This window comes from Silene latifolia, chromosome 11, assembly GCF_048544455.1.
Source record: "Silene latifolia isolate original U9 population chromosome 11, ASM4854445v1, whole genome shotgun sequence".
In the NCBI taxonomy this organism is placed as follows: domain Eukaryota; kingdom Viridiplantae; phylum Streptophyta; class Magnoliopsida; order Caryophyllales; family Caryophyllaceae; genus Silene; species Silene latifolia.
Window position 1 is genome coordinate 16,473,008 of NC_133536.1, and position 21,681 is coordinate 16,494,688.

General features: G+C 37.7%; 1 protein-coding gene across 1 annotated transcript; it reads left to right on the forward strand.

The window, feature by feature from the left end:
* Nucleotides 1-57: 57 nt before the first annotated feature.
* LOC141611209 (NADH dehydrogenase [ubiquinone] iron-sulfur protein 8, mitochondrial-like) lies at nt 58-6,951 on the forward strand. The gene is made up of 8 exons (XM_074429687.1): nt 58-369; nt 1,150-1,234; nt 3,045-3,098; nt 3,220-3,311; nt 3,403-3,516; nt 5,943-6,010; nt 6,112-6,223; nt 6,641-6,951. The coding sequence occupies exons 1-8, from the start codon at nt 316-318 to the stop codon at nt 6,734-6,736; spliced, it is 675 nt and encodes a 224-aa protein (XP_074285788.1). The 5' UTR covers nt 58-315; the 3' UTR covers nt 6,737-6,951.
* Nucleotides 6,952-21,681: the final 14,730 nt, after the last annotated feature.

The following is a 21,681-nucleotide window of genomic DNA, read 5'->3' on the forward strand; positions in this document are numbered from 1 at the left end:
TTTATTAATAACTAATCTTTTTTATTTATATGGTCTGATTTTTATATTCATGGATCCGTTTTACACGATATGCTTGCCTAAGACGTTAAGGCGGCCTGATACGAGAATAACTTAATTAATTTCTATCAAAATGCTGCGTAGGAACCTTAATTGGCCACAAAACGCACAGCAGCTACCTGGGAGGCAGTGATATTCATCCTCGTTATTCACTTGTTACCAGTTACCACCTTCATCTTCTTTCTTGAGAGAGAAACAGTTCGATCGTGTCTCAATTGAGCGGTAAAACGACACCGTTTTCATTAATTCGCTTCAAAAATGGCGGGGATATTAGCTCGGAGGTCTATTCTAGGTCTTCGTTCTTCTCACCTCGTAAGCTTCTTCTCTTTCTCTATCTTCAATCCCTAATTTTTGCTGTTAATTTTGTGTTCTTCTTTAATTTTACGGTATTTTGATACAGTATTTATTAATGTAATTTACGTAATACATTTGAATTATTTTACTCAATAGAATGTATCGATTAAGCTTCCATGATATTGGATAAATGTTAAGAATTTTTTGCAATTTTAATTTGAGTTTTGGAAAATGATTAGAATGGCTTTGATTTTGTTGCATGCGTGTATTGATCTTGTGGCGTAAAATTGAGAGGTGGGAGAAGTATAAGAGGCGGACGCGAAAGTTGATGATGAGGAGGTGTGTTGGGGATATCATTTCGCCCTCACAAATGTATCTTGATTTCGCGTCGTAAATTTGAGAGCTGGGAGGAGCAAAAGAGGTGAATCAGTGAATGCATAAAATGATGGTGAGATTGTGAGGAGGTTTGCTAGGGATCTTTCATTTTGCGCTTATGAATAGATTGTTTGGAGTGATTGAAGAATTTAGGATTTATGTAATGGGCATTGTTCCCCCATTCCCGAGCTCTTTTCTAGAATTGATACTTTTGACTAGAGCTATGCCGCTGCCATGATTATGTTCACTGTGAAAGTGGATCTAGTAGCGAGACGGGGTGGGGGATAGTAGACTAGTAGTGAGCTATTTTAGCGACTGAGTCTTTCTTGTCTTGTAGTTTTTAATTTGTGGTTGCTCTCTTTGACCATAGTTGCTTTCCTTGTGTGTTCAACGCTTTTGCCTCTGGCCCTTTTGTATATGTAGGCTTTAAGTGGACAGGCTTTGGAACGATACAGCCAGTATGGGGCAAGATCGTATGCTACCAAACATTCGTTCTCAACCCCTAAAGGTATTTGAAACTTTTTTTGATAGCTAATCAATACCAAAATCTTGGTGGTTCGCAATGAATTGTTAGTAGTTTAATCCTTGAATATATAGTTCTGTACTTCTGTTACGGAAATAAATTATGTAGCAGAAGCACTGTGATATATGGGTTATCTGAGAGACTGTTCTCTGTCCGTGTCCAATGATTGGTACATTGGTGCACTGCAAGGGAATATACAATTCATTTTGAATCGGCTACAAGTCTACAACATAATTTCTACATAGATATTGACCTCTAGATCAATTGTCATCCTCCAGCTTTAACAGTTAAGATTTAAGAAGCATGGCCACATGGGTCATTTAGGATAAAATGTATGAACATCTTCGTTCCTTGAAGAAGGGAAAAACTAACAATGTTACAAATGATTGTATGCCAGCCTTCCTTTATATTGCCTTTTGTTAGCAACGCAGAAAGATAGATTGCTAGATTAGCTTTAGCTTAGACTTTATCAGCTTATTCTTTCAATCTTATTCATTATCGCAGCTAAGTGTTTATGTAGTGAATACCTGACTGAATCTTGGGAGTTGTGAAGTTGTGATTAGTGTACTGTGTACGTATGAAATAATTCCTCTATTATCGCCATTTGTTATCACTTTTCATTTTGGCCCATCCATCCCTGCCATTTTTCTCGTTTCCCTTCTGGGTAAACTCTAAACAAACTAATGACTACCTCTACCTAGTTACCCTTGCGGCCTTGCCCCTACCCCCCTCTGTTAATTAGACACTTCATATGAGCTCGTGTACCCATGTCCGACACTTGACACTTGGACATTGGTATGACAGTCCGACACTACATTTTAGACCAAACTTCACAATTTTTCATAAAATCGAGTCCGACAATTAGGTACACACTCGTGCCCAACACTTCGAACCGAGTCGAGTAACATAGTCTTCCCCAACTCGAACGTTCAGTACTCCCCCCCTCCAACCTAATTTATGATGGATGCGGGTAATGAGTTGATGGGTGGTGGGGGCAGTGCGGGTACCATCATCACCACCTTCATGTTAAAAACCTTCACTTTCAACCCTAGCAACCATCACCTTCATTTCCAGCAACTTCCACCTCTAACCCTAACCCAAATAATCACCACCACTACTTTTGATCCTCATGACCTTTCGACCCAATCAATCACAGTTTTTAAACCTTTTTGACCCAGCTCCAAACCACCATATTCGACCCTACCATAGAGAACCCAAGCCGCTGCATCTGGTACCCTAGTCACCACCCTCGGGTTTCGCCGAGGTGGCTAGTGGTGATAAAATCTGTGTTTCAAGGGCAAGGGAGTGAGTAGAGGAGGATGGTGGCCGTTGTTTTGGTCATGATGTTCAGGTGGCCAGTTGTGTGGGATCAGTTTTGTGGTTGACTTGAACGATACGGGTTGAGGGTGGTTGAGTTGAGTGGGTAGTGGTGGTGAATGTGAGGATGGTTGAATTTGGTGTTATGGGTATAAGAGGAGAGAACATGAGAGATGGGTAATTTATACTATGTGTGCATAAAAAACCTGATCCGAAGCAAATGATAAAAAATAGCGGGAACTGTGGCAGAGTGTTTTTTTTTTTTTTTTTTTTTTTTCTTTTTAAAAAGAGCATCAATGTAATAGGCATTGGAAGTATTTTTTTTAAACGAATTCACGGTCTACCTTTTAATATTCGTCCAAAGGCCTGTGTGTGTTATAACAGCTGGTGGCATTGATACATCATATAACTGATTAAATATGTGGCCGCCTGTTTGGAATTACATCGCCTCATTCTTCTTTATATCTGTAACTAACAGATGATGAAGAAAGGGAACAGTTAGCAAGGGAGATCTCGAAGGATTGGAGTTCTGGTAACTATCGTCTTCTTTAAGAATCAAATTCAAATTTGTACTTCTGTTTTGCACCTGTTACTTGGGATAGATGTTATTTATGATGCAAGGATGGATCTTGACAGTTGTATCATGGCTGCAGTTTTTGAGAGAAGCATTAATACTTTGTTTCTAACTGAGATGGTTCGAGGATTATCCTTGACTCTGAAGTACTTCTTCGAGCCAAAAGTGACTGTGAGTTTCTTCTAAGAGTTCTTACTATGTAGTGGATATTTAGTTTCTAAAGATTGAACTGTAACATGTTAAATACAACTTGGTTTTGCAGATCAATTATCCATTTGAAAAAGGTCCCTTGAGCCCTCGTTTTCGTGGAGAACATGCTCTCCGCCGTTATCCAACTGGAGAAGAGCGTTGCATTGCCTGTAAACTCTGTGAAGCTGTAAGCATCAATTGTTTTTATATTAATCTTGTGAGGGTTTTAAAATGAATTTAGAATTTAAGGGGCTAGTGCTCATGGTAGTCAGATCTCAATTTGCCTCCTTCAAAGGGTCTGCAGAGTGCTTTCTTTGCCATTAATTGATTGTGTGTAGAAGTATGTGAGAAACATAAATTACATGGTGTAACACTGTTCTGCTTAGTGGTGCTTGTTATAAGAGCTTAGGTTTAGTTAGTTGTTTGATTTAAGGATAATGGATTAAAAGTCATATGAGAATGAAGCAAATGATTAGTAAATTGTTGAACCTTGTTTTATAGTGAAGTGTAGTAGTCGTCACAATACAACAACAACAACAAAGCCTTAATCCCAAAATTATTTGGGGTCGGCTGACATGAATCATCTTTTCGAACCGTCCATGGGTGAACGCACGCCTCAAAATGCGAATAAAAAAGGGAAGATGAAAAACAAAAAGGAAGAACGAAAATGTAATGGAAAGTCAAGGTGAACTTAGGGGTTTTAAAATCGAATTCCGTCTTTCTTTTATAAAAACTTAAAATTTAAATCGAGAGAAAAGATTAAAACGATTTTTAAAAACCGAAATAGAGTTAAGGATCCGGAATGAACCAGGTAAAATCTATAAGAAAGTGGTTGGTGAAAAAGTGTAATAAAGGGGAGAAAAATAAATAAATTAATTTCTTTAAATTAAATAAAAAAAAACACTAAATCTGTCAAAAAACATCAAATACTAAAAATCCACATGTATCATTTCCCTCCATTGTGCCCTCTCCGTCACCATACTCTCATCAAGCCCCAGAACTCTCATATCATGCTCTATCACTCTCAACCATGTCTGTCTCGGTCTTCCTCTGCCTCTAGGGACTTTTTTTTTTCTGTTCTCCAAGTCTCCAGCCTCTCCTAATCAAAAGCGTCCCATAGGTCTCCTTCTCACATGGCCAAACCATCTTAGTCGGTTTTCCATCATCTTGTCCTCTATTGGCGCCACTTTTACCTTTTCCCTAATCACCTCATTCCTTAACCGATCTTTCCTTGTATGTCCGCACATCCACCTCAACATGCGCATCTCCGCCACACTCATCTTTTGAATGTGACAATGTTTCACGGCCCAACACTCGGAGCCGTAAAGTAGGGCAGACCTAATTGCCGTGCGATAAAATTTTCCCTTTAATCTTTGGGGCATATCTTTATCGCATAGAAACCCTGAAGCACTCTTCCATTTCAACCATCCCGCTTTAATTCTGTGAGCCACATCTTCGTCTAACTCCCCATCTTTTTGAATAATAGATCCTAGATATCTGAAGAAATCCGAACCCTCAACAACATTCCCATCGAAAATAATACTCCCCGCCTCTGTCGATCTCAACCCCGCCACCTTAGTGAACTGACATAATACATTCCCATGGAAATCACTAGTAGTCGTCACAATGATTATGAAATTTTCATTCCCCTTACCTCGCCATAAGCAAAAACCCTTGAGGCCTGGGCCATGAGGTAGTGTTGTTTTTGTTGTGTAATGGTTTTGATGGGAGTTGGCTATATTTGTTTGCTCCTTCAAATTTGCTCAACCCTAATGATTAGCTTTACCTCTTCGTATTTGTGTCTTTGTTATGAAAGCCAACATAATCATGTTTAGTGGGTATAATGTATGCCGTATGCGATATGCCTGGCGGCTGGCGCACAAGGCAACACGTCTTTTCTATACTTGCAAGAGCACATACATTTTATTATCTTGAGATTCTTAGATTTCACACTCTTAAAATAATTGAAAATTTTAGAATACCATTTGCGGAACATCGGCGACTCTCCTTCAAGTTAGAAGAGTTGGTAAAGAGAAATCCGCTGGTTTATTAAGGAAGGTTTCTTGAAAAAAGAATACATAGGAAAAAAAAACATTCATTATCCAAAGCTTGAAAAGTTCGCATTTATCAATACAAAACGAATAGCTAACAAGACTTTGAAGTCAAAACGTTAAAAAGTCAGCAAATGGAAGAACACGATAGAAGGTATACATGTGCTGAAAACCTTGCTCCTTGTCATTCACATTCACATCTTATAACCCAGTGACTATTGTCCAGAAATGGCAGATTCTAGTTACTGATGGAAATCACTAGTTCAGGCCCTCCTAGAGTTAAAAGTGTTATTTTAGAAACTGCTCTGCTACTTGCAATGTAGAGGCTGCTGTTGGCTGAACTTGAGTTCATCTGAGGTCGTTTGTTTTTTGCCTTTTCACTGACTTCTCTCCCTCTCACCTTCAATGCAAACTGTATTGCTCATTCAAAATCTGTTTAGTGGCATGTGTTATGTACCAATCTCAATTATATGCATATTTATGTCAGAAAGAAATACTGTGCTCTAGACTAAACTCAATGGATGTATGGTGGCTGACCTTTGCTATCTTGTGTAAATATTAGGTGTGCCCAGCACAGGCAATAACTATTGAGGCAGAAGCAAGGGAAGATGGTAGCCGCAGGACAACCAGGTACTTCTACAGTTATATTTGATTTTTCCTTTAGATTTTATGCACCATCTCCTCGACCAAGCACCATTTTATCGAATGATCTCCTTTTGGATTGTTGAAAGGTATGACATTGATATGACGAAGTGCATTTACTGTGGATTCTGCCAAGAGGCATGTCCCGTTGATGCTATTGTTGAAGGACCAAACTTCGAATTTGCGACAGAAACTCACGAGGTTAGTACTCCTATTATTTGGCTGTGTTGAGATTCATTTTGGATATTGACGGAGTGATAGGTCCGTCTAAATGATTGTGGGATCCTTGTACTTTAATTTTAAATTATGTTCTGCGGCTCTCCTCACTGAGCTATATGACAACCTTCATTACTATGCCATAATAATATATTTGATTCTCACTCCCACAAAAAGTTAAGTGTAACGAAAATTACTGATATCTGGGGACCTAAAATTTTGGGTCTCTCTCTATCATGAGAACCTTGTGAAACCTCTTGTTAGCCAGTCCGGTGAACTAATGGCTGGTGGCAAGAGGAATGCAGTTGATCTTACTCATCCTCTTCTGCTCATATATCTGTCTTTCTTCTTTTAAGTCCATTGCTATTTTGGAAACTGTTTGAACGTGTAAACGTGTGGCAGGAGCTTCTGTATGACAAGGAGAAACTGCTTGAGAATGGGGATCGATGGGAAACTGAAATTGCAGAAAACTTGAGGTCTGAAAGTTTGTATCGGTGATTAATTACTTGAACGAGTCCGGTTGCTATTGTAGCTTTTGCAACATTTGTACCGCAGTCAATAAAGCTCCTCTGTTACAGGGATCTTCAGAGATCATTGTCATTATTACTCATTTAATTTGTAAACTAAGGCTAAATCGCCATGCTGCAAGTTTTGATACATTGTTAGCCACTAATTGTGGGCTCTGTGGCCATTAAAAGGAACATATGCAACAGTTTAAAACTGAGTGCGGAAGAAACAAAGACGGGTTTTCCTCGTATGTGAATGAACACATCGAGTTTGTTAACTCGATATGATTGGAATTGATAATCTTATCTAAACCGTCTAAGACTAACTGAAATGACGGATCCTAAACCAATGTGTTGTACATGATCAATACAAAAACAAGTCATAAATTGTACCGTCACTGATCGTACACAAATTCTTGTTTGTGACGGCACATATCCGTCACTCTTGAGTGACGGATACCATTTTACCTCACAAAGTATCCACTTTTTCTCTCTCTGCAACACTATTCATGTGGTCCCCTTTCTCCACTAACCTATTTTGTTACCATTTTAACTCACAAAATATCCGCCACAAATGGTAATCCGTCACAAGGGAGACCAATTGCTGATCGTAATACGTTACCCAAATTGGTGTCTCAACTCTCAACTCTCAACTCATAGTCATATCAGCTGGCACTTTTTCACGTGAGCTTCACGTGAGTAGCTGCTTTTTGCGTGTCTCGTGTACTTCACGCGTCATATCACACAGTTTATGCACGCAGCTCATGTATGGAGAAAGATACTCAGATTTTGCGGCATTTTACTGGCAGAAGGCACGTATAGCTCAAATTTAGTCGTGCACTTTAACGATATTTTACGGTTGAGCAATTACGTCTCTTGTAAAACGGTCTTATAATAAGATCACATAAATAAATGGTAATTTCATTTTGGAGAACAAATAAAATGCCATGTATGCACTTACTTAAATAATATGTGAATGAAAATTCAAAAAAAAAAATAATATGTAAATGACGTTTTACGATAAGACGGTCTTAAATAAGATTTTGTGACAAGTGGTGAACAATTAATGTAGGTACGTTCTTAAGTTTTCTGGTGTCTTCCATGTGGCAATTGTGCTCAAGTGGATAAGGACAGACAAACGTTAGATTTCCAAGGGGACACATAGTCACACACGTTACACACTTACACATGGCGGGTGACATTGTGGACCTTCTATCTAACCTCCTTATTTTGGAGTATATTGGTTATGTTCACTAAATCAGCTAGTTAACGGGCTAATTCCATCACAAACGTATGACCTCTTATAAAAAGGGAGAGGGGACAAGGTGGGACACCCTGTGCTTCCCACTCATTTCAATGGGCATTTAGTGAGAGGAAACGGTATCCGTCACAAGCTTGTGACGGATATCGCCCGTCTTCAATGAGATTTTGTGTCACTAAATATAATCGATGATCCGATATGAGTAATTTGATAGTAACCTGAAAACCGGTATTTAGATTCAAAGCCTTGCGTGCTCTACGTTTCATAATACCGAGTACAAGTTACTTTCATTTATATATCATTTTCTTTTAATTGCATTTAATTAATATACGCCTATTAAAATATTAATTAAGAATAATAAACAAATAAACAGAGCACGTATACGGTATACCATTGAATTATTCACACAAGTTACAGAAATGTTACAAGCAAACTTGAATTAGTAATATACGGAGTATTTTATTTGCACTCCAGATTAGTATAAACAATTATTAAAACCAATTCTGGATGCGTAATCAATTACAGTTTAAACCAATTAAAAATAGACAAAGTTTGGTAAAACGGTTTTATACGAGAATTATCGTTAAAAATATTAAAAACCATCATCACCATCCGCGATAACAACCCCAACAAGCGACCAACCATCATCTTCATCTTCATCTTCATCTTCGTCTTCGTCAACAATTGTACAAAAAACGCTTGAAATGTCGTAAAATCCTTGATAACCATCATCACCATCCGCCATAACACCCCCATGAATAACAATATCATCATCACAATCCATAACTACCACTTCCCTACACACTTTCATTTCAACACTCGCCTTTTCATCATCCTCCTCATCACCATGACTATGATCGTAATCGTAATCATAATCGTAGTCATCGTAGCTGGAACTAAGATAATCTCGGTCCAAATCATTTAAAATCCTGGTAGCAGAGTACCCAACAGCAGGAATCTTATGAGACTGATCTTCAGCCATAACGGTCCAACCAATAACTTTATAACTCAATTTGTCATCAATTGACCGGAATTTGTAAGACCCTTTGGATTTGTTCTTGGATTTCGAATGGCGGTCGCATTTACCGGTGAATTTGGAATGGTTGGTTGGTTTGGGTGAGACCTTTACGAAGAAGCCGGCCGTAGGGGTTACGACCTGCGAGTTGAGTGGTTCGCGTGGGAAATAATTAATGGTATGGACCATACCGTGTGGGCGACCTTCTCTCCTCATTTTTGGTTTCGACTTTGCGATAATTCTTCTGTAAAACGGTTTTACAAAAATGTTATTGTATATTTGAGAGAAGTTTGTTTACTTGTGAGCACAAGGCCGATTTTGTGTGAATTTTGTTTAGGGATTTATAGATGATAATGGAGAGTTAGAAAATGAGAGCTTGCTACTTTTGACAAGTTTCAATACGTGGGGAACAAGTCTATCATACGCGTGGGGAAGACGGCAATTGTTTTTTGAAAAAAATGTTAAAATTCAAAAAAAAAAAAAAAAGTTATTATTGAATAGGGTCGGAGTTAAACTAAATTAGTATAAATCCTGCACAATGTATACGCATTATACATAGAGTTTTTATTTATTAGGGTGTTATTTATATAGTTTAAATCGGCACCTCATAATATTTGATATTTCACTCAGTTGTATTCTCTTAGTAGTAAGAGAATTCTCTTAATAGTAGAGGGAATTGTTAAAATGGTTACCATGTGGGATCGTGAACGACTCAACCTTAGACCATTGGCGAATCCATGCCTTAGGGTATGGGGTCCTCGGACACCGGAAAGTTTTTTTTTTTTTTTTTTTTTGATGTTTTCGGCCTTAATTTTATGCTAGAAATATCATTTTCATTGATTATATATGTAAAATGTGATAAAGGACACTGAAAACATATTTTTCTGGATCCGGCCACTGCCTGAGACACATATGATCGTCCTTACAACTTATATTTAGTTATTTACTACTGCTTAAAATGTAATGTACATTATCAGGGACATTAATACTCTTATTTCCCACCACAAGCCTACGACTCAATCAATGTGTGTGGCGACGACTCAATAAATGTGGGTGGTGGTGTGAATGTGTGATTGAGAATTAATGTGGCAGGAAATCGTCGACGCGGCAAATGCGTGAGATAGCTGTCACTTGTCAAGAGCTGGAGGATCAACCACAAGTCATACAAAAACTCTCTCTCTCTAAAAAAAAATCCTCAAATCCTCTTTAAAAAAACCCCTTAAATCCTCTTTGTAACCTCCACCTTCCCCATCCACCCACTGCTCTTCTCTGCCTACTCCGTCGCCGGAGATGGGACCGCCCGGACCTATCTCCGGCGATGTTCCCTCTGCCAATCTTAATTTCTAATTTTTCATCCCAATTTTTTCACTTATCCATTTAAGATTCAAATCCCTCCTACTTTCTCCATGGTCATGGCGATTGATCTTTTTTTTTTCTGTGTCCCCTCTCTCGCCGTCTGTCTTGTTGTCGGTTTCCTTACATGCATCAGGGGGGTGGAGTTGTGTTTGGTCTGCGTAGTCTCTCTTTGGCGTTCTCGTCCCTCCGTTCCTTTGTCCTATCACCGTTGGTTTTGAGTCCAACTCTGGGGTGTTCCCCACTTCCCCTCATCCCTGATTTGGATTTTTGTAGCTGTTTTTGTCTGTTTGTGTCGATGAGTATAGCTCATCAGGTTACGTCGCTGTTGTTCTATGTGGTCGTGGTTTGGGTCTGATATGGTGATTCCCTCATTCCCCTCTCACCTATCGGCTTTATTTCTTTTATCACTAGTGTCTGTTAGTGTCGTTCTTTTATTTGGCCTGGTTGCTTGTAAGGCGGTGGTCATGAAATGTGTCGTTTGGTAAAACGGGTGTCTTTGGAGTGTCTTTGATCCGCCCGGTGTATTTGTTGTTGGGTCATCAACTTCTGCTTTTGTTGCATGTATGTGTGTCTTTGGTGGTTTTGAGTCAGTTGCGGTTCGAGTCTTTGGATTCTTGGAGCTTTGGGTTCTTGGTTGCTGACCTTTATGGTGATTGTCGGGCTCTTTTTTCTTACTTTCGATTGGTGAAGTTGAGTGTTTTGATTTTAATTTGGATTGTGTGGGTTTGAGTTGGCTTGAGTTGGGTCTTCGGCGTGGTTGGCTGGTTTGGAGGTGGTGGTTTAATTTTAATCGATGTCATCACAAGTTAATTTTGTGTCTTGTTTTTATGTTCTAACCATCCCCTTTTATAGGAGTCTTTATTGTAGTCTTGGGGCACGTTCGAGGTTCTTGGCTGGGAGATTAGTTGGGGCGAGCTCTCTAGTCCGTCGTATCAGTTTACTTAGTTCTTTGGGTTGTTGGTCATTGGACTGTTGGGGTCGATCACCACGGTACAAGAGATTCTTCTCCGCTGAAAACAAGCTTGTCCGGCTCGTTCTTCCCCTTTTCTTTCTACGCTCTTGTGGCGTAAGTGCACCTGGTCCATCCCGTTGGCCTATGAGAATTGTTAGTAAAGTTGTTGACATGAATGCGGTTGCACGAGGTCAACTTATTCTTCATCATCCTGCCCTCGTTACTCCAGTTTGTTTTGTTGTAATTTTACGTTTAATAAATGTTTATGTAGTCTTTAAGTTTGGCTTCGATGCACTAGTTTTGCTAATCGGGCTTCTAGTGCAACTTAGTCAACTAGATTGTTCTGTAACTTTATAATTGCCCTTTCTCTTATTGTCAAAAATAAGGTTGGGAGGATGCTATTCTATTGATAGCTAGTCTTAGTGATAGGCTATCGCACACCTATGCAAAGATAATATTTATACCCTAGAAAAACAAATGAATGTAGTACGTAGGGGTCAAACCACAGAGAGACGGGAGTTTATAGTTTAGTTGTTATGGATTGAATTTTACCTTGGTAGATTGACGGTTGATTGATTGGGTTGGGTTGATGTAATGATAATACAATAATAAAGAAAATGTCTAGGGAGGTCGGGTCACACATGCTAATTATGTAAATGCTCATGTCAAGTTAGGAAGTTGATTTTACGATAAATGTTTAGGCTTAAAGACACCTACCTTACGATATTAGTGTCAACCATAGACCGGGTCTTAGAGAAACTTTCGTCCATGACTAGGTCGTCCTACTATACATGCTTTGTCTAATTCAATTTCGTGCCTCTCGACTTTTAGAATGAATGAACAAACTTAATCAATGAATAAAGCCTTTAAACATAGATTAAACGTGACGATGCAAACATGTGATAGAAACAATTTATCAATTTAACTTAGCCTCATTTTAACATTTACAATTTACTTAGTCATGCATGGTTTCCCTTACACTCCTTAGACAAATGTAGCTACTCAAACATGATGAAAATGTAAACTACAGTAATGATAATTAAAATGATAAACATAACGGAAATGTAAATAGAAATTACCTTGCCATATGGGAATAAACTAGAAATGGAAGAACAATGCTTGTAATGAAATAACTTGAAATGAAACTTTGGAATATAACTTGAATGGAAATTGTATTGAAATGCTTATAACATAAAGTAAATCTAAACTAAGCTAAGCTAATAACTAAACTAATCTAACTACTAAACTTAGAAAGAATTATGAGAAATTGTGTATGTGAATGGTGTAAGAATGTGTGTAATTAGCACCCCTTATATAGGAAAATAAGAGAGTAAAATTTGTAGAGGAATCCAAAATGGCATCCTAAGCACACTCTTAATTTTCTCTTCAATTCTTGGTTTAATGTTCAAGGAATCCTAAGTAAAGCCTTAATACTCCTTTAATCACCCGGTTGAATGCAATGTTTGGCATCTTAGAAAAGATCTCTATGTGACTTTAGCATCCTAGGCATTTGTTGACTTGTGAATTATGGGCTTGAATTTGCATTTGTAATTTTTCAAATTAATCCATCATTTTATCCGTGCAAGTCCATGAACATCTTCCATGTTGGTCCATCATCGCTTCTTTAGCTTAGCTCATGCTTCTAGTATTTGTACTTGAGTAGAATTGGGCTCATTTTAGCTCATTTTCCTACAAAACATGAGAAAACGTACAAATGGAACTAGAAAGCAAATATTAGCTCATAAACACTAAAGGTAGTGCATAATACATATAAAATGGAGCTAATCTAAGGGGTAAAAGTATGTAAATTATGCACCTATCACTTAGTCTTGCTTAAGACGGCTATGAGCTTAAAATAGATCAAATATCACTCACATGGTTATATGTACTCCCTCTATTCAACTCCATACTAACACTTTCTTTTTTCACGTTTGCCAATGCGTCTTTTACGCATTAAATATCGTTAATTACGTATTTGCAAAAATATAAAAGTTAGATATTTTTAATGTACTCGTAAAGACGAATCAAACAAGATCTCACATGAATATATCTCTACTTATGTATTGAGAGAAAATTGAAATTGAATGCTTAATTGACTGTAGTAATTTTCTTTATAGAATTTAATTTTTGTTTGCTTCGCTTATGAGCTTCTCATAAATTCATTGTGTTGGCAGGTACGGCTATAAAACCATCTTAAGGGGTACTCAACTTCGTCGTGGAGAATAATTCAAGATGATAACACCGGTAATGTTAGCAGTAAACCAGCAACTACGATGACAAAGATAAATTTTTTGATATTTATGATATAGATTTACATAAAAAAAATATTATTATAGTTAAGATAAGTGATAAGGCGCTATTTACCCATGTTTGTGCCCCTTAATTATATATTTTTATAGTTATCCCTCGTACTATTTGAGCTATATAATATACGTTTATCACTTTGCTTGTTTAATAATTAAAAATGTTATATTAGTGTTAAATGAATTAATTTACGTCTAATTTGGAATAACAAGTCATGGGCCGAAGAATTATAATACAGCTCGGATAGCTCGGAATACTGAGACAATAATAAGAAGCGGGCCTTGTGCAAATTAAGTGGATCAAAAGAAATAAGAAACCAAGTGGATTTGCACATGTAAACTAGTGCACAAAGGCAAAGTGAAAACCACAAAAATCAGAAGGACGACGGGAAGCACGTACAGGGAAGAAGAATACAAAAAACACAACACTGGAGACCGTCTCAATTCCAGTCTCGTCTCAAATTCAATTCCAACTCCGTCTTGGATTCTCCAAATTTTATCTTCTCCATATTTGAATCCACCAAAGTTTATCCCGAATCTTTCTGAAACTGTATCTCACGATGAGTATAAATACTCATGCCGTCAAGGAAGCGGAAAAAAGGAGCCGAATACTCCAAGAAATTGTCCTTGATCGAGTATAAATACCCGATTCCTTTGTTAGAATGGCGGTGTAAGAGAGCCGAATACCCATATATTTTATAGAAATTGAGCGGAACTGAGTGACGATTTGAGACCTAATTGGGTCGTGAGAGCAGTAGGAGACCGTACTCGGGCGGAGTCTTAGCACACGGTCGAGTAAGGGCGAGTTTGGGGCGGATCCTGAGGTGCGACAATCCGAAGTTCCGACTACAAATTCCGGGCAGTAATTAAGTTCTCTCTACCTCTCTTGTATTCAATTTATGGTTTATTTTCGTTGATTAATTTTACTATTGGAAACCGTTGGTTGTTTATTGTTAATCTTTCAGTAATTTGTATCCAAAGCTTTACTCATTCTCGATTGACAGTTGCAATTTTCAGTGGTAATTTGTTATCTTATTATGATTGGAATTGTATGCTTTCGCTAATTATGTAATTCAGGCTTAGTTCGAGTTGCATAATGCCAGTAGCAACTAGTTTAGGTAAATCTCTGCAAATTGAGGTTTAGTTTAAGCTAGGAGTAAAATTTGGTCGATTAATCTTTAGGTAGTGACGACACTGAAGGGATTAATTGGGTTAATGATGTTTTCTTGGTTGAATAATGCTTCTAATTCGGTCTTTAGTAGGGTGTGACAAACTTACATCGATCGGTTAGTTAAGAATTGATCTTGGCTTAGTTCAGGTCAATTGTAATCTAAGAGAAGATAGGGAGTTCTTGTTATCTTGAATTCTGCATTTAATCTATGAATAAACTGGAGATTTGACGTAAACAATAATCGGTTCACAAACTAGAATTACCAGTAGAATATGTGCTTAATAGGGTATTTGACTTCGCGCCTAGCATTAGTATTCGTTTCTCTTAGTTTAGTTTTAATCACAAATGAAAACCCCCCTAATCGTACATAATGTTAATAACCGTAAATACCTAACCTATGGTATATATGTAAGTTAGTGAAAAATAGTACTATATAGTTAATTAGTTTTTCCAGTCTCTCCGTGGGATCGACCCTACTTATCCTTTACTACGTTGTTATTTTTGAGGTTAAGATAGGATTATAAATTATTAATTTGTATACGCTTAACGACACGTATCAATAAGATTTTAAAAAGTGTTAACGGCTAATTGTAGAGATTTCTTGAATTTGGTCAAGATTAGGAGGACTTCTTACTAAGCTACAATCAGGGGCGTCTCAATTAATTTGGAGGCCCCGTGCAACAACAATGACGGAGGCCCTCAATATATGTTGTGGACATTTAAAATAAAAGTAAGGTTAAATAAAATGATTATAGTGGGAGTTGAACTCAGGTCTCTTGGATCGTATTCCAATATTTCATCCCAAAGAGTGGTAAGCCGACCGTGGTAGTCAAGCAGCGACTCGGTAGGACCTTGTCGACAGGCAAATAACTCGGCCTCTAGCCGATACACACAAGCATCATTAACTTGGCAGAACCTATTCTTGATGTCGATCCACATTTGCTTAGCCTCCGGGCGACATGAGATGGCTTTCCGGAGAGATGATTCACAGGAGTTGTAAATCCAAGCACGCAGTGACGAGAGCATTTATGGACCGCCATGATTCAAAATCTGAAGCAGTAGCTGCCGGTTTTGGCACCGTCCTGTCAATGTAACCAAGTTTGGCTTTAGCAAGTAAGGCGAGTTTGAATGATCGAGACCATTCATCATAATTTTTGCCATTAAAGACAATTTGAGTCATATTGGCGCTGGTATTTTCGACATGAACTAATTGATATTGAGATGAATGTTTTGATTCAACGGATTTGTCACTGGGATTCATCATGATGATGAAGAAACGAATCCAGCGATCTAGATGGAAGACAAAGGAAAAAATAAGGATTATAGGAAACCTGATACTGATACCATATTAGAAGATCAATATTGAGGAAACGTAAGAGATTATTATTCAAATCCAATTTCTTGCTTACAATACAAAATTATCTACCTATATATACTTGTAGAGAATATATCTTATTTACGAAAATAATAATTGCAACAGCTATATTATTTACGGTTTATGGAAAGGGGGGATTTCTTGCCGAGAGAGGAGATGCTGGAAACGGCTATGAGGATTCTGTGCAACGACTATGGAGGCTGTTATTATTCTCAAATCAAATGTTGAGATATCGGGTTTGCTTACTAACCGAAATACTTACAGTAGTATAGCACATACTGAGGCTGAATATTTCCCCTTTTCGTCCTTAATCAGAAACAGACAGGTTGGAACAACAGCTAAAGCCATACAATGTAAACAAAAGAAACATCAAATCAAATGCTGAAACAAAGAGATTAACACACAAACGATTAGATATTATTGTTCGGAATTGTGTCCCAGACCCAATCGAATCGGTAACGTTAATTACTACTGGCTTAACATTGAACCTAGATGGTCACACACTTAGGGGTTGACGTTTTACACTTAATATAACTTTATATTATTATAAGATAATAATTAAAGTATCTAGATAACATATTATTGTATTAACTGCTAACACAGGAATACGTTTAATAAAAGGAGAAAGTATTTCATTGTATTTAAATAAGGAAATAAAATAAGATTGTTATTTTATTCTTCCCTATAAATACATGGTTTAGGAAAATTGGAAAGACAACTTTTATTCAATTAGTTATTCCACCCCATAAAAGTTAGAAAGAGAAAAAGGGTTTTCTCAAGAAGGTCTCAAAATCTCCGAGGCGTCTTAAAGGTTGAGAGTGTAGATCGTACCCGGTGTGGATACACTAGAGGCTCTGTACTTTCAGAGTTAATTGCTGATCCGTCTTAAATTCAGGTATGTGATATAATCCCTTTTGTTTACATCAATTTGAATGCAATAGGTCTCATTAAGGATCGGATAATTATTATTTTCGCTGCGCATACCGATCCTTCAACTACTCTATTACTTCTCGTTCATCGATCATCAACATTCAGCAGTCTTCAAGATGGTCTGAATGATGAACAACTACAATTAGGATATTAATGGTCTGAAATCTACCAATAAATACTTTTGAAATAACCAACTTAATACTAATACTACTAATGATGTTCACATAACTAAGATATTCTACTGCATACCTAACAAACGCATAACCTACTGCATTACAAGTCTGCACTTCAACTTTTTTTCTTCAGGCAACAACTAATCTCATCAGAATTATCATCATCAGTTGGATCAGCACTCTCCGACGATGTTCCCTCCTCGGCGATCGCTGACAAGGTTCTGAGGAATGACACAAAGGTGGTGCCTTGATGACGAGTGATAGCTTCTAATTCGAGTTGTACTACCCTCATTGTAGGCCTTTGCGTCATATCCTCGTCTAAGCATTATGCTGCCAGATTTGTGATAGCAGCCATTGTCTCTTCCGACACCTCATTCAGAACCTCGGCCGCCAACATCTCTTGGAATGTGGAGTTTTTCATGGCCTCTTTAAAAGATAATACCAAGTTCTCTTTAATTCCAGCCTCGGTTTGATAAACCGCCTTTTTCCCCGTCAATAGTTCAATGATGACTACCCTGAAACCGTAGACATCACTTCTATCATTATATTGTCCAGTTCGGTGAAATTCAGGGTCTAGATACCCAAAGGTACCCTTGATTTGTGTGGTGAGGTGAGATTTGTCCACACTCATGGACCTTGAAGTCCCAAAATCGGACAATTTGGCTCTATACTTCTCCCCCAGAAGTATATTATCAGTTTTGATATCCTTGTGCAGGATTGGGGATGAAGAACTAGTATGGAGATAGTAAATAGCACACGCCACATCCAAGGCTATTTGTAACCTCATGGGCCATGTAATCGGGTAGTCATATGGGTGATGAATGTATTTAGATAGGGCGTCATTGACAATGTATTCATAAACTAGTAAAGGAACATCCGTCTCTAGACAACATCCTAAGAGACGGACTATGTTTCTATGATTAATTGTCGAGAGAATAACAATTTCGTTTATGAATTCTATTAATTGAGTTTGGTCTCCTAATTTATCCTTTTTGATTGCAACCAAGCTCCCATCACCTAATATTCCCTTGTAGACGGTCCCTTGAAGTTAGTGGCTCTCTGCTTGTTTAATTTCCATCTGATAACAGTAACATAACCCCAATAGCCCACAATCATCAGGAGTATAAATCCCACGGCAATACTAATTCCTGTGATAAAAACATTAGAGATCAGTTTAACAAAACAAAACAAAACCCAATAATAATAATATAACATAACTAAAAAAAGCTAAGAGATCAACCAAAAAACAATGCTTAAATCTTTCTATTCAATCTACCTATATAAATTCTACCGTAGGAAAGTTCCTGTTACAGACTACAATGATATCCAAGTGTTGCCTTTTGGGCTTGTACTCATAAGTTACTGTCTATGATTGAGACAGTAAATTAGTGCAAGTGGTGTTACTTAATAAGGACAATAAGCAAATGGTATCCAAGACAAACATTATCCTTCCTCGACAAAACATACGGACTTCATATCCCTTCAAAATTAATCAAACTTTCATCATTTTCGCAAGATGAGGCGATTTGTGTGCCTACTAATGTGATTTTTGTATGCGTTATATCCAATATTTTAAAATTGCATTAAAATGTGCTAGTAAAAAAAATTTACATCATTTATAACGTATTAAATGTCTTTGACCTTAGAGATTGAATATACTATATACTACCGTATATAATATATAATATATAATATATGTATGTATATTTTATATTTCCTCAATTTTTTTTTTCAAAATTCAACGGTTACATGTGAGAAGTATTTTATAATTTTATTGAGCTGGGAAGATAAAAACTTTCGTATGTATTTATTGTTATATATATGACCACAATTTACTAAACTTTTGCCACAGTTTATTAATATTTTGTCACGAATATTGCTACGTTTGTTAGTATTTTGCAATGATTATTGTTATTATTGTTTCCTATTTATTGTTATCTATACTTATAATAAAAGAGAATAGGGGTGTGACACTACATTGAGAGTGTTTCTGTCCCTAGCTGACGTCATTATTTACAGAAATGCCATAGAAGCCATTATCTCAGCTTCATGCCTTCCTCCTTCCTTATTTTTATCCTCATTCACCGTCTTACATCCATCGCCTGAATCATTTCCTCCAATTTCTATGCTTTCTCTCTCCCCTTTTTACTTACCTGCAGTTACAGTCTACCAATTTCGTCATTGTCTCAGTTACTATTTGAGGTTATTCCGAATGGTTGCTTTTCTTCACCACTGCTTGAGTAATTACTATGGTTCCCTATATTAGCAGTCTAAATCGAGTAATTACTTTGTTTATACTCAACGATTCTTGCTGAATAGGGCTCATATTGAGGTGAGCTTTCTACCGTCCTTAGTCGCTCTTGTACCTAGATTTCTCTGCTTTGATTACATTACTTCTAGGAAATTTCGCTTTCAATATGGTGACATGTTATAATTGGACAAATTATTGATGGAGGTTGGAAATTTGATTGCTCTATATACCATCGCGGTCAATTTCTTGCCTTTACGATTTGGTTTTGTTCAATTTCTTACTGAAATGATACGGGTACTAAATAGTGGGAACATATTTTCACAAGATGACCGTGTTTCAATCCTACAAACTACTGATGGGTTTTGGAACTTGGATAGAGATAGCAAGACCGTAATATGGTCACCAAGTGATTGATGAATTGCTCCAGCCAAAAGTCTATTATTTACCTTTCGTATCATGGCCTAAGTGTTTCTTTTTGTTCTATTTGTGTATGTCATGGCTAGCGAGACCACAATATGTATACGAAGGTGTTAAACTAACTATTGTTAAAGGAGAATATAACACGAAACTAGACGATTGTGTGCATAGAATACTCTCATATAAGTTTGTCCCACTTCCCAATATTGGATCTTTCATTCAATTTTGCTTAACTTCTGTTATATAGTATGTTGCCAATGTTGGGTTTCTTATTGATTTTTTGGTCTAAAGGGAAGCCCGAAGCCCCGAGGGCAATATGTTGTTGACGGAATTCGAACCCAGGTCATGAGTATCACCGCTTATGAGGTTATAAGACATCTCCATCTTTATTGTTTGTTGAAGTGTTTGATTTCATGTGATTTGAGTTGTATTTATAAGAATTGTGTTTTCCCTTGAATAATTCTATTCCTTCATAGAGAATATATACATCTCGTTTGATAACTGATTACAGCCAATACCATCTACAAACAAGGCAACCAACTCCTAAATATATGCACGTACTATATTTGCATAAATTACATGTGTGAATATACATAATTATATTCTAATAGTATATTCTAATATGCTCCCTCAATCGAAGCGGGAGGAGGACGGATGCTGAGATTGAACCGGAAATCATCAAACAAGACTTTGGGTAAGCCCTTTGTAAAAATGTCAGCATATTGATACCGGGACGGGACGTGGCAAACTTGTACTTGGCCAACAGCGACTTTTTCACGGACGAAGTGGATGTCGATTTCGATGTGTTTCGTGCGTTGGTGATTAACGGGATTCCCGGACAGGTAAATGGCGGAGACGTTGTCACAATAAATAACAGTGGCTTTCTTAATCGGACAATAAAGCTCGAGAAGTAGATTCCGAATCCAACATGACTCGCCTACAACGTTAGCCACGGCTCTATATTCGGCCTCTGCGCTGGACTTCGAAATAGTAGCTTGTCGTTTAGAGGACCAGGATATTAAATTGTTACCAAGATAGACACAATAACCGGAGGTGGAGCGGCGAGTATCCGGGCAGCCACCCCAATCGGCATCACTATAGGCACAAAGAGAATCTGTCGGAGAAGCACATAAGTGAAGGCCATAATGAGTGGTACCTTGTAAGTAACGAATAATGCGTTTAAGAGCCCCAAAGTGTGCCTCGCGAGGATCATGCATATACAAGCAAACTTGTTGGACGGCATACGAAATGTCGGGGCAAGTGAAGGTTAAGTATTGAAGGGCCCCTGCTAAACTTCGAAACAGAGACGGGTCAGAAACTGGTTTGCCCGAGTTTGCTCCCAGTTTCGGATTAGTATCAACAGGGGTCCGAGCGGGCTTACATGACGCCATGTTAGCGCGAGCGATGATGCTGGTGGCGTATTTCTTTTGGTGCAAAAATAAACCAGACTTGTGACGAACCGCGGATATACCAAGAAAATAATTAAGTGGCCCGAGATCTGTCATTGCGAATTCTTTCCCGAGGGACTTAAGAATCTCATCACGAAGCGTGGTTGAAGAAGCAGTGAGGATAATGTCATCCACATAAAGCAATATATAAGCCATATTGTCACCCTGTCGAAAAATAAATAGCGAATTGTCCGATATGCTATGAGTAAAACCGAGTGTAGAGACATGAGAGGCAAACCGTTGGTACCAAGCTCTAGGGGCCTGTTTGAGTCCATATAAAGATTT

Coding starts and splice junctions, on each gene's coding strand:
- LOC141611209 (XM_074429687.1), top strand. CDS start 316: ATGGCGGGGATATTAGCTCGGAGGTCTATTCTAGGTCTTCGTTCTTCT. Junction 3,099..3,219: donor CTCGAAGGATTGGAGTTCTG/GTAACTATCGTC, acceptor TCATGGCTGCAG/TTTTTGAGAGAAGCATTAAT. Junction 3,312..3,402: donor TCTTCGAGCCAAAAGTGACT/GTGAGTTTCTTC, acceptor TTGGTTTTGCAG/ATCAATTATCCATTTGAAAA.